Here is a 13,320-nt window from a genome sequence, read left to right as displayed (position 1 = left end):
GATTAATAGTGTTCTAGCAGCTTAGGCTGATAGAGGTAGCTATAGCAGAGCAGCTTAGGGTGAACTAGGAGACATGCATAAAGGTATTTTATTTTAGTGACAATGTGCCAAAAATATTTCAGAGGATATACTCCCTTAGGAGGTAAGTAAATATACACAAAATATACACACAAACCAAAATCAGGTAAGTAAACAGTTAGAAATGTAGTGCAAACACTGTAGAATACAATAGGATGCAATAGGCCTAGGGGCAACACAAACCATTTACTAAGAAAGTGGAATGTGAACCACAAATGGACCCCCTAGGCTAGTGTAGTGTGTAGAGGGTCGCTGGAGTGCAAGAAAACACTAAGGGTGTCCAAGATACCCCACCCAAGACCCTGAAAAGTAGGAGTAAAGTGACACTACTTCCCCAGAAACACACTAAACTCGTGATAGAGGATTCTGCAAAGACTACAACATACTGCAAAGCACTGAAGACGGATTCCTGGACCTGAGGACCTGTAAAGGAAGGGGACCAATTCCAAGAGTCACAAAAGTGTCCATGGGGGGCAAGAGCCCACTAAACCCCGGATGAAGGTGCAAAATGGCTGCCTCCAGATGGAAGAAGCTGAAGATTCTGCAACAACGAAAGGTGCTAGGAACTTCTCCTTTGTGCAGAAGATGTCCCACGGAGTGCTGGAGGATGCAGAGTTGTTTCTTTGGAGAAAGACCGCAAGCAAGCTTTGCTAGCTGCAAAGGTCGCAGTTGAAGAAAAAGGGTGCTGCCCGGGCCCAGGAAGGACCAGGAGGTCACCACTTGGAAGAGGAGACAGAGGGGGCCCTCAGCAACACAGAGAGCCCACGCACAAGAAGGTAGCACCCACAGAAGTACTTGAACACGGTTTCAAGAAAACTGAGCATGGCGGTCGTCTCAACACTACAAAAGAGGGTCCTACTAAGCTGGTGGTCAACTCAGTGAGTTGAGCAATGCAGGACGGAGTGCTGGGGACCTGGGCTAGGCTGTGCCCGAAGGATTCCTTGCAAAAGTGCACAGAAGCCCTAGCAGCTGCAGTTCACGCAGTACACAGGATTACTGTCTGGAGAGGGGAGGCAAGGACTTACCTCCTCCAAATTTGGACAGTTGGACCACTGGACAGTTCGGGTCACTTGGGTCCACCACCTGTGTTCCAGGGGCCACGTTCGTCAGGATGAGAGGGGTCCCAGAGTACCAGTGACACTGAAGTTTGGTGCCTGCTGGGGCAGGGTGAAGATTCTGTCAACCCACAGGAGATTTCTTCATGGCTTCTAGTGCAGGGTGAAGGCAGACAGCCCCCAGAGCATGCACCACCAGGAAACAGTCGAGAGAGCCGGCAGGATTAGGCGCTACAATGTCACTGGTAGTCTTCGTGCTACTTTGTTTCAGTTTTGCAGACGTCCTGGAGCAGTCAGCGGTCGATCCTTGGCAGACGTTGAAGAGGGAGATGCAGAGGAACTCTGGTGAATTCTTGCAAGTCGTTATCTGAGGAAAAGCCCACAGGAGAGACTCTAAATAGCCCTCAGAGAAGGATTGGCCACCTAGTGAGGTAAGCACCTATCAGGAGGGGTCTCTGATGTCACCTGCTGGCACTGGCCACTCAGAGGCCTCCATTGTGCCCTCACACCTCTGGATTCAAGATGACAGAGGTCTGGGACACACTGGAGGATGTTTCCTCAGTTATCCACAAAATAAAACCAAAGGTTAGTGAAAACGTCCATTATTCAGTATTTAAGCTGGCACTTTCACATGTCTGCTTGAAGTACACACTAGCTAATAAACGTTTGGGTTGCAGTATCACAAATATATTTTGGGATAAGTCAGAATGTTGGGCCTTCCATCAAACTTTCTCTTTTAAAACAGCTAAAATAGAGGGAAACCTATCTAGACTGATAACACTGGGTATGGCGCTGCAAAGAAGGGACTGAGATACTGCAACTGCTTTGTTTCTTTTTGTGTATGTAGTCTGACAACGTGTATATAGTGTTTACAGAAATCTAATAAAAATAATTACTCTACCAAACATTCTTTGTGACTGACTCACCAGCCCATCTTGTATTATTTGTTGGTTCAGTTCTAGCTTGTGTGGCAGTAAGCCTAGTTCCTTAACAGCAGGAATCAAGCATTTGCAATGGGTCTTGTGTTTGCTCGAGTTAGAGCTATTACCTTTGTAAATTCCTAACAGGACTTTTCTTGCCACTTAAATTGAAAAGGAAAAGTACAACAGTTGACATAAGCGAGCATACTCAATGCGCCACGGCCACCATGAGCACGAAGGAGAGACACAAAAGGAACAAACATTTGCAATGCAATGGGTCTCGCATCTGCTTGAGTTAGAGATATTAGTGTTGTAAATTCCTAACTGGACTTTTCTTGCAACATATATTGAAAATGAAAAGTACAACAGTTGACATAAGCGAGTCGATTCATAGTACCACGGGCGCCATGAGTGTCGAAGGAGCGACACAAAAGGAAAAAGACCTTCGTTCGCAGTCAAACGTACCTGCAAACATGCAATTATCTATGTAACAAGGTTGATGACCAAGGTAAAACTGCCCCAAAGAGGAACAAACATAAAGCATTTACCAATGATAACATTTCTTTTTGAAAGGCAAGCCCATGAACGAGTGATACTGATGGCCGTGTGGTGGGCGTTGTTAAAAGCCCACAGAATACAACACTTCAGAGCGCCTGCGCTCAACCTAAAAGTAAGTTCGCTCTCAGTCAACCGTATCTGCAAATGTGCAATTATCCATGTAACAGGGTGTGTGGTAGGCGTGTTTAAAAGCCCACAGGTAGATTATAATAGGTCAAAGCGCTTCTGCGCTCAACCTAAAAATTGGGTTTAAACTACCGTCTCCTGGACTCAAAGGAAGAGATGCTCACTCCCATTGTAGATGGTTTGCCTAGTGTATTGTTGGGGGTAACTAGATGCTAGTGTCTTAAATACTTTAAGGGTATAAATAAAGAGTGCATTTCATGTATTAAATGTGGTGTGTGTAAAGTCATTAAAAAATTTATTTGGATTTTGTTTAAACTTTGTCTTTATTGGGGTCTCTGTGAGAGCACAGTACTTGTGTTTGTTTCCCCTACTGGTGTAGTGTGCCCTTTGTTTATTTTTTTGGTTTCTTGAATGAGTGCCTCCGCTTGCTGCCTTCTTTCCTATTTCTCTTGAATGAGGGCTCACCCTCTTCCAATTGGTTGTCATTTTTCACCCTTTTTTCACATTGTGATTGGCCTTTCTTTTATTCTGTGATCATTCTTCAGGATAGAAGTGAAGGAAGGTATGTGTGAACTGTGCAGTGCATGTGAGCACTTCAGTCATTTAGTTTGTATTGTAAACTCATTGTATATTACACCTAAGGGTTATGTGTGAGTTTCTTCTAAAAAGTCCCACATTTTTTTTGTTAATGAAACAGTTACTACTGCAAAATGGAAGCTAGGAAATCATAGTGGAGATGTGGTGGCAAGGGCAACAGGGTGCATGAGACTTGTCGGGGAAGACTTTTGAAGACTTAAGAATGCATGAACTTGCTGTCAGGAGAGCATGTAGGATAGTCTTTGAGCTAATTTAACAAGCATTGGCAAAGCCAGTAGGTTTCACCTATGCAAGAGCTATTGGCTTTGCCTATGTGTTTAGCCATGTTGTACACCAGCGTGGCTGGCATTGAGCATGGAGTAGGTTAGTGGCATAGATGAGTGACATAGAGTTGAATGGCAGAGTGGAGTAGAGTACAATGCAGTGCCGTAGAATGCAGCAGCATAGATGAGTGTTGCAGAGTAGAGTGCAGTGACACAAAGTGCCGTGGTGTGGAGTGGCATAGAGTGCAGTGGTGTTAAGTGTTGCAGAGTAGAGTGGTGCAGAGTAGAGTAAAGTGCAGTTTCATAGAGTGGAGTGCTGCAGTGGCATAGAGTGGAGTGACACAGAGGAGAGTGGCATAGAGTGCATTGGCATAGAAAATGCACAAGTGCAAAATAGAGTGGACTAATGTGCAGTGCTGCAGAGTAGAGTCCAATGGCATAGAGCAGTGTGGTGTTGATTAGATGGTGTAGAATGCAGGGGTATTGAATATAATGATGCAGAGTAGAGTGTACTAGCATAGGGTGAACTGGTGTAAAGTGCATGGGTGTAGATTGCAGCTGCAAAGAATTCAGCGGCTTACAATGCAGCATCGTAGAATGCAGTGGTGCAGAGTAGAGTGGCATAGAATACAGTGGCGTAGAGTGGAGTAATGCAGAGCACAGGGATGTAGAGTGCAGTGTTGCACAATAGAATGGTGTCGAGTGCCCTGCATTGAGTGGCTTAGAGTTCAGTGGCTTAGAGTTCAGTGGCGTAGAGTTCAGTGGCGTAGAGTTCAGTGGCGTAGAGTTCAGTGGCGTAGAGTTCAGTGGCGTAGAGTTCAGTGGCGTAGAGTTCAGTGGCGTAGAGTTCAGTGGCGTAGAGTTCAGTGGCGTAGAGTTCAGTGGCGTAGAGTTCAGTGGCGTAGAGTTCAATGGCGTAGAGTTCAGTGGTGCAGAGTAGAGTGTTGTGAAGTGGAGTGTTGCGCAGTGCATTGGTGTAGAGTAGAGTGGCATAATGGGCAGCAGCGTATAGTACAGTGGTGCAGAGTAGAGTTCAGTCACTTAGTGTGTAGTTGTGTAGAGTGCAGTAATTTAGAGTAGAGTGCAGTGGTGTGGTGACGTAGAGTGATGTAGAGTAGTGACAGAGTGCAGTGGTATACAGTAGATTGTTGTAGAGTGGACTAGTGCATGATAAAGTGCAGTGGCTTAGAGTGGAGTGGCATAGAGGGTAATGTTGGCAGATGTCTGTGACAGACCCTCATTTTGTTTGTCTCTGGTCCTTGGATCCTAACCATGACTCCAAGACCTATGAGTACTGCCACTCTATGAACCCAAGGCACTGAAGGGTCACTCCCTCAAGCTCCTTGCTGTCCAACGACCCACTGCACTTTCGATCCTGGTTGCGCCGAAGATCCCGGGACTACTTCGGAGCCACTTCCGATGGTTGGCATCTCGATCCAAGTTGTTGGGTAAGTCCCACAAGAAAAAGAAATTGAAGCATTCTTCTACTTCTCCTCGCCGGTCGAGGTCATAGGGCTTGGTATGGGAGCGTTGGCACTCTCAGTCTCACTTTGCAGTGGCGAGTGTGACCTGACCTCTCTGGAGTGCATTCAGACCCCACAGGTGTGGGAGTGGCCTCTACTGGTTCTCTCTGGTGGGTCCGCCGTCAGGCATCAGCTGGTGCTGGATCCGGAGCCGTGCCACCCTCAAGACCTTCCTTGGTGCCTGCTCCAGTGCTGTTGCCCCCGGTGCTGCAGACTCCCTGTGGAGGTGCCAACTCATGGAACCAGATAGGTATCTCCTGACACAGACGCTGGCACCGACTAGTACCATATCTTCCGAGCCGGCGCCTGTGTCTTTTTTTTCTTTGATAGGCCTAGGGAGGGTGACATTTGAGAAGGGCTAGATGACTCTTATCGTAACATCACCCACTTGATGACACAGAAGACAACTGGTATGAGGAACTAGCAGATACCAGTGATTTGGACACCTCACCAGATGCTTGGCCGGTCTCTTCCTCTACCGTGGCTATGGAGGAAGGTGCCTCATTCACAATGGTGGTGTGAAGGGCGGCTGAGCCCACAGTCGAGATGAACGTCTTGATGGAGGTGCTTCAGCCGGGAGTCACCCCTTCTGAGCCCTTGCTCTCATTCATTGAAGCCCTTACAGATGTCCAGTGTTTGGCTTCGTCCAAGCCCTACGTAGGGGCACCTGTGCACAGGACAGCTGCCCATCGCCATCACCCATCTCCTATCTCCTGAGGACTCCAGTTTCCTAACCTCCCACACCACCCCATAGACCTGGATGGTCCAGCCTCCACTGCCACAACCAATCCCAATGCATTGCCAATCACTCCACCGGATGGAGAATGCAAAAGATTGAATACCTTCAGTAAGAGGATTTTCTTTTCTGTCAGCCTAGCACTGCAGTCGGTGAACTCTGGGTGTCTTTTGGGCCAATTCCAACACAATGTGTGGGATTCGGTTGCAAAAGTGCTGCCCATGGTCTCAGGGGAGGCCCGAGCCATACTCTCTCAAGCTATTGCTGATTGGCTAGATCTAGCAAAGTTTACCATCAGATGTAAGCTTGACACAAATGACTCACTGGGCAGAGTGGTTTCATCGTCACTGGCACCATGCTTGCCCGAGAACCACTCTCTTTTCTGGGGATGTCCAAGGTTTGCTCGCGGACATGCCCATTGATGACACTTGCCTCTTTGGTGAGAAGACACTCAGCGGAGCGCTATGGCCAGGTCCTTCAGCCCATTCATGGCCCCTCGCCGACCCCAGTCTGCCTTCTGCCCTCCTCTTGCCACAGTAGGGGCTACCAGCCTCCTTCTTTCCTGCCCATCCACAAAGGCCAAAAGGCTTCCCAGCCTTTTCACAACCGCGGACGCGGTTCCCAGAGATTGTGGAACTAGCAGCCAGAGGTCTGGTCAGTCCACTGCCCCCTGTCATTCGCAGCCTCCAAACCACTTTAGTTTGCCCTTCTACCAAGATGTGCACCCAGTTTGGGGCAGGATACGTGATCACCTGCCTCACTGTAAGTCTATAACATCAAGGAAGTGTGCTTTGCAAATCGTTCAAAGAAGTTACTCCATCCCCTTTCTGAAAACACCTCCACCCATGCCACCCACTTATGACTGGCTGACGGATGACCATATCTCCTTTCTCTTTCAGGAAGTGTTGGCTCTTTTGGCCAGAGGAGCCATTGAGAAAGTGTTGACATCAGAAGTAGGTCATGGTTGCTATTCCTGCTTCTTTCTGGTGCCCCAAAAACAGCAGAAGCTTTGTCCTACCTGGAGTTGCATTTTCTCAACTTCTTCCTAAAAAAAAGTAGTTCAAAATGCTCACCTTAGCTAAGGTCCTGTCTGCCCTGGAGACTGGATGCTGGCATTCGACTTTCAGGGTGCATATTTTCACATTCCCGTCCTGCCAGCACACAGATGCTACCTGCTGTTCATGGTGGGCCAAGGCACTATCAGTTTGCCATGCTCCCCTTTGCCCTCACCAGCACTCCTCCTTTTCTTATTGTTCAGAAAAGTTATGGCAGTGTTTGCAGAACATCTGTGGAGGTCAGGAGTTCCATTCTTCCCCCTGCCTCAAAGATTGGCATTTGAAGGCAGGCATGCCTCAGTCAGTCCCCTCTCACCTCCAGACTATGGCGGACCTTGTGCATTTTCGGAAGTTCACTGTCAACATGCAGAAGTCTCACCTAACGCCCTCTCAGATGCTCCATTTCATTGGGCATGTTCTTTACACAGCACAGTTTTGGACCTATCCTCCTGAATGGTGATTCCAGGATATTCCAACTATGATTCCAATGTTTCAGCCTCTCTCCTGGTTTTGGCGAGACTGACTCTTGAGGCTGTTGAGCCTCATGGCTTCCTGCATTATTCTTACGACACATGTCCCTTTACATATGAGGGCTGTGCAGTGGGAGCTAATGTTCCAGTGCGCACAGCATTAGTGGAATCTCTCCGACCTGGTCACATCTCGAAGGGAACTGCAAAAGACCTGAATGGTGGCTGATGAAACGTGATTGTTCAGAAGCAGATTCCTCCCCTTCCCCAAGCAGAGCCGACTGTGGAGACAGATGTCAGTCCTGACCTGGGGTGGCCATCTGGAGAGGTGGAGATCAGAGATCTCTAGCAGAGTCTGGACTTCACATGAACCTGCTGGACCTAAAGGTGGTCCTTTTGGCACTGAAAGCCTTTCTTCTTTCTATAAAGGGCAGACTAGTGCAGGTGTTCAGACACCACCGCCATGGTGGTACTGCACAAACAGGGCTAGGTAGGGTTGTTGGAACCTTTATCAAGATGCCCTTGACCTCTGAACATGGCTGGAACATCAGGACATTTCCCCGGTGGTTCAACACTTTGCGGGCTCTTTGAATGCCAGGACAGACAAACTAAGCCTTTAATGCTTAGCGGATCAAGAATTGTCTAGATCCAAAGGTGGCACAAGGTCTCTGTCAAAAGTGGGGAGAGCCTTGATTAGATCTGTTTGCCACCGTCAAAAACCTGCAATGTCTACAGTTTTGCTCACTGGAGTTTCCAAGGCAGTTCTCACTTGGAAATGCTTTTTGTATCAAAGGAACTCTGACCTCCTGTATGCTTTTCAGCAGATAACAATCCTGCCCAGAGTTCTCAAGAAACGAACAGGCTCAAGTCTTTCTTGCTGCCTGGCTTGGGCACAGAGTTTGGTGTCCCAAGCTTCTTGGTATGAGCATAGGTCCTCTGATCTGACTGTCCCTTTGGGGTGATCTTCTGACACAGCAACAGGAGAGCATTCTGCATCCGTATCTGTGCACCCTTTGCCTTAATAGGTGGATATTTAGCAGTGAAAGTTGACAGCTTTGCCCCCCAAAGACCCCTCCCCTTAAAAGTCTGTGATGCTATTCTAGCTGCCAGGCGTCCATCGACTGAGACTGTATACACCTGCCGTTGGGACAAACTTGTGGTATGGTTTGCAGCCAGAAACAGTCAAGTCCTTTGTGACGAACACTTTGCTTGTTTGGCCTTGCTGGACTTTTTGGTCAAATCTATGTCGCAGATCCGTCTCTGGGGAGATATTGCTTGGGTATCTATTCTAAAGTATGGAATCTGCATCTAGAAACCTCTATCAGATCAACAGATTATATACCTTCATTAACACCTTACCTTATCTTAGAGACTCTGTCTAGCCGCAGGCTACTTACTGACTGTTCCATCCTCCCTGCTCTTGGAATTGTTTTTATAGGGTCACTTTTCTCAGGGCCCTAGCAATACACACTAGCGTGTCTGCACTGTTCGTGGCTTTACGTTTCTGGCATGGAAATTTGCAAAAAGAAACTGACGTCAGTGGATTTGGCTGGGGTCTATATACACACTGCGAATGTCACATTCGGCGCATATGACACTCAGCTGAACAACCTCACCTAACAGCACGCAGGATACTGCTTGAAAAATTCCAGATCCAGTCTGATGCCTGGGGAGTATTCTAAGGTAAGGAATCCTCAGATAGAAAGAACCTGTACCAGATATGGTGTTACTGAAGGTAAGTAACCTGTTCATCTTCTTTTATGTGTTCTGAGGCATTTTATAGCTTCAAAAATTGTTTATGCTTACAGTATGCAGACTTGCCCATAATTGTCTTATCACTTTTTCTTAACAATTTTTTAATGATTCTTGGGGCCTTTCATTAGCAGCCAAAATACACTGGCCTTGACCAGTGAAGCTGTTTTAGGCAGATACCCATCACACCAGAGAGATTAGTACATAATATTCAGATGTGTGCTCTCTAGAGCCTTAATTGTTGGAAATACCAGGAGTGAGTTGGTCAGCTTTGGGTGCCCTCTCTTTTTGGGAAATGTATTTTTACTATGCAGCACCATTTAGAGAAATGCGAATGCCAGTGCCTACGGTATTCTAACATTAAGATGAGCTCTTCTGTCTGACCTGCGCATGTTCTTGTTCTGCCTAGGCCATAATATTTCCTACTTTAATGAGAGTGTTACTAAAGAGAATGGTTCTAAATTAGTTGTTCAATATCACCACTGATAAAAATATAAAACCAGGATCCCACATATGGTTGGGTGAGTAAAATCTTTTATATATCCCAAAATATATTGGAAATGTTAATAAACTAAGAAGGTTAAAAAGTAAAATTAAACTTATATTCAATAGTCTTTATCTCTTTGTGTATGTAATAACATATTAAATATAATGCTATAGGTTGTTATATCCTGTTGCGCTGGACAGTAAGGTCCTTAAACTCTGACTTTACTCTCAAAGTTCACCTTGTCTACTAATGCCCATCTGTTTCAGTTCTTGGTTTTAATTTTCTCCTCTTGACTTGTGTGCCAGACAGGTAGCCCTGTGAAGATTTTCATGGAAAGTGATTCCTCTACTGAGACCGAAGAGACTGAGAGCCTGTGCGACCCTGTTCAGGATCCCTTGGTTACTGGGTCCCTCGGAGACAGCACACTCAAGCAGTACAAGAGGCTACAGGTACAATGCGGACAGTGAGCGGTTCCTATTGGCCACTTGAAAGTGAGGTTTGAAATTTTCTGCTAAAGAGTGAAGGATCTGTGAAGTTACGTAATCAAAGTGTACATACTTGTCATGTAGGTCCAAAAAGGATTTTATTGAAGATAAAAACAGGAGACAGGAATACAACTACTAAAAAAGGCCAAGGAACCAGGACCAACTGACTCTGTTTGATTGTAAATATATGCAATTCTACAATAGAATATTGAGCAAGCCAATAGTAAACAGTATTACTTAACGAGCTAAAGAATGCCCACATAACAAATAACAATGAGAATACCACATATCTCCCCTCATAACACAACATAGACTAAAATAAAACAACATACAGTGCAACACTCTCACGCAGAATGATCAATACCCACAAAATACTTCAACTCAACAAACACCCAAGAAAACCACAAACATGAATATCCAAGAATGAGAACACCAGAGAAGAATTAATCTTTGAATTTCTGGAGAACCCTTTTCATGCAAGAACTCCTGTGAATTTGTATATCCTGCCTGGGACATGAAGACAATACCACTCCCCCCCTCCTGCCCCTCCCTTTCCCCCCCCCCCCCCCGACCCCCCAAAAAAACGAGATTGACATTTTGCCACACTTTAGATATGCCACCATTGACTATTCGAAATACGTACAGTATTACCATGTATTTACATAACCTATGTTAAATGCTTGAATTTAGAAGACACTTTTTTTTTAAACAGCAGATCTCTAATATAAACCCAGTCTGCAGCACATATTGTTATTTATCCCTTGTTCATAAATATTTTTTTTCAACTGCACTCACATTCAACACATACCTTACTGACACATTCAGTAGCACACGTGGCACTACAGCTTGAAGCTTGTATTCAACTTTGTGACCCTTAACAAGATCAGTCCACAGAGACGAAAGACATGATCCAGTCATCCTACCCCTTATCAGTTAAATGGGAATTTTACCTGTCACAGAATATGGTGTGGTGCAAAATGCCCATAATAATCATCTGATCGCTTCTACTCAATCAGTATTGGACTTAATTGCACTTTGAATGCATTCTAGTTACAGCTTGTTAAACCTCTCCACTTTTCCATTGAATTGTGTCTAATACAATGGAGTACACAAGTGTTTAATTCCACATTTATTCAAGAAATCCTGCATTGCAACAGATAATAACTGAACCCCATTGCCAGATAAAATCACCAAAGGCACTCCATCCTTACTAAAAGCATCTTTGAAAAGCTTTGACATTGTTGGTTGTGGGCTCAGCCATACGTTTCACCTTCACCCAACATGGGAAATGATCTGTTATCATGATAAAATAACTCATTTGAGCAGGTAGGACATTAAGTGCTCCAAGAAAAACAGCAACTTTCTGCCACACCCTTTCTGGACAAGGAGCCAACTTAGGAGACGGAACACCTGTGATGAGATGGTTGTCACTAATCGAACACTGCGAACCAGTTTGTCAACAACTTCGTCCATACCTAGCAACCAAAAACTACAACAAAGTCTAAAGCCAGGATGTCCACTATGAGTGTTTTCCTTAATCTGTTGGCTGAAACACATGAGAGGAATAAGCTTGTCATCTCTCACTGGTATACGATCTTCCACGTATAATGCATCAGCAATTTTACAAAAGGGCTGCAAAGTCACATCTACTGACTTCTCTTGAGGCCATCCTTTAGTCACAAAACTAATAAGCTCCTGCATTGCTATCATCCTTAACCTCCTATTGTAGACATCCGTGTTTTCACATGCAACAAGATCCTCCATTCTGGCAGTGGCATATTCCTCAATAGCATCATCATGCTCCTCATTCTGTCCATCCACAGGTAACCTTGACAAGCAGTCAGCCTTAACGTTTTTGCCGCCAGCAATAAGAATGATGTGAAAGTTGAATTCCAGGAATTTAGTCGATAATCTAGCCAACTGCGCTGTAGGTTTCAATATTTTCACCAGATAAAATATCAACATGAAGTTCATGACCTGTTTGTAACCAAAAAGTCCTACCCCACAAACATTACTTCAGCTTTTCTACTCCCCATGTGCCGGAAAGCATTTTTTTTCCATCACAGAGTACCTCAATTCAACTTCCTTAAGGTGGCTTGAATCAAAACCCACAGTGGCTTCTTTGGTGCATCCCACCTGCAACAAGACAGGCCCAAGACCATATGTGTTGGCATCCAGTGTGACAAACGTTTTACGTTTCTCAAAATAATCTTGTGAAGCTGATGCTGAAGTTGATGCTTAAACAGTGCTGCTTTTTATAAGTTCAACATTTTCTTAACATAGTGGTATTATGCGGGTTCCTATTTTGATAATAGGACTGCGTGTTTAGGATGGCAGCACCACGGAACGTGGGAGATGAGTGCAACCTACACCGCTTGGAAGCTGTCGGCCTAACTCCTTACTACCTCATAGTGCCTCACCCCAACCACCAAACCTTTCAGGGTAAAAATTGATTATGGCAACCTCAACATGACAGTATGACTCTTCAGGGAAGTAATGGAAACAGATTATACCCCTTTTGCTCTTTTACTCATGTACACCAAAGCGAAACACAAAATGCGAAAGGGTTTTTAATACATTTATTGAAGCAGTCACATTTGGGTAAAAAAAGCATGTGCTGCGATAACTAGGCAGATGAAACCGAGAACAGTAATCAACATTACAGCCAAAGTGAAGAAGATAACCCCACCATGTTGTGTGTTTCTAGACATTCTTCAAGTTCCTACCAAAACCCTATTCTTTAGGTCTGCGAGCATAGTCGTTGAAACCCTCTGCCTTGCCCGACCTAAGGCATTAGCCCCAGCCCTATACCTAAAACAAATTGCAGGGGTTTGCCTGTTGTGTGAATAGCAATCCTCTCGGGAAGTTGAGAAATCAACACCAGCTTCAGCAAAGCTATCTGTCATGCTGTAAGCATCCAAAGGTGGTCATGACCTGAATACCCTCTACCCCTTTTGGGCCTAGGTGTAGTTTATATAATGACCCATACATCGTTAATATAGTAATTAGGATGTAATGCTGTGTCTCAGAGATAGAAGCTGACTCCTGGGCTGGGAACACGAGTTAGCATGTCATTTGTTATGTACCACCCTTGGACAAGGAGTGCAAATTACAAGGCTGTGGTACAAGGCTGATTAAATGTGCAGAGTGAATTTTGCCTTCCTAGAAGAAGTGTTTTTATATATTTATAAATATATAAATACAATTGATAAAAGTAG

At 45.2% G+C, this 13,320-nt stretch overlaps 1 protein-coding gene across 1 annotated transcript in view; it reads left to right on the top strand.

The window, feature by feature from the left end:
• The window catches only part of CEP78 (centrosomal protein 78), a 462,742-nt gene that overhangs the window by 196,895 nt on the left and 252,527 nt on the right, over nucleotides 1-13,320 (top strand). The window contains exon 12 of the mRNA XM_069230075.1: nucleotides 9,923-10,066. Within this exon, the coding sequence (XP_069086176.1) occupies nucleotides 9,923-10,066 (144 nt within the window). The remainder of the gene's footprint in view (nucleotides 1-9,922; nucleotides 10,067-13,320) is intronic.

Source organism: Pleurodeles waltl, chromosome 1_1, assembly GCF_031143425.1.
Source record: "Pleurodeles waltl isolate 20211129_DDA chromosome 1_1, aPleWal1.hap1.20221129, whole genome shotgun sequence".
In the NCBI taxonomy this organism is placed as follows: Eukaryota; Metazoa; Chordata; class Amphibia; order Caudata; family Salamandridae; genus Pleurodeles; species Pleurodeles waltl.
Note: the sequence above shows the minus strand (reverse complement) of the source record. Positions and strands in the feature narration are given on the sequence as shown.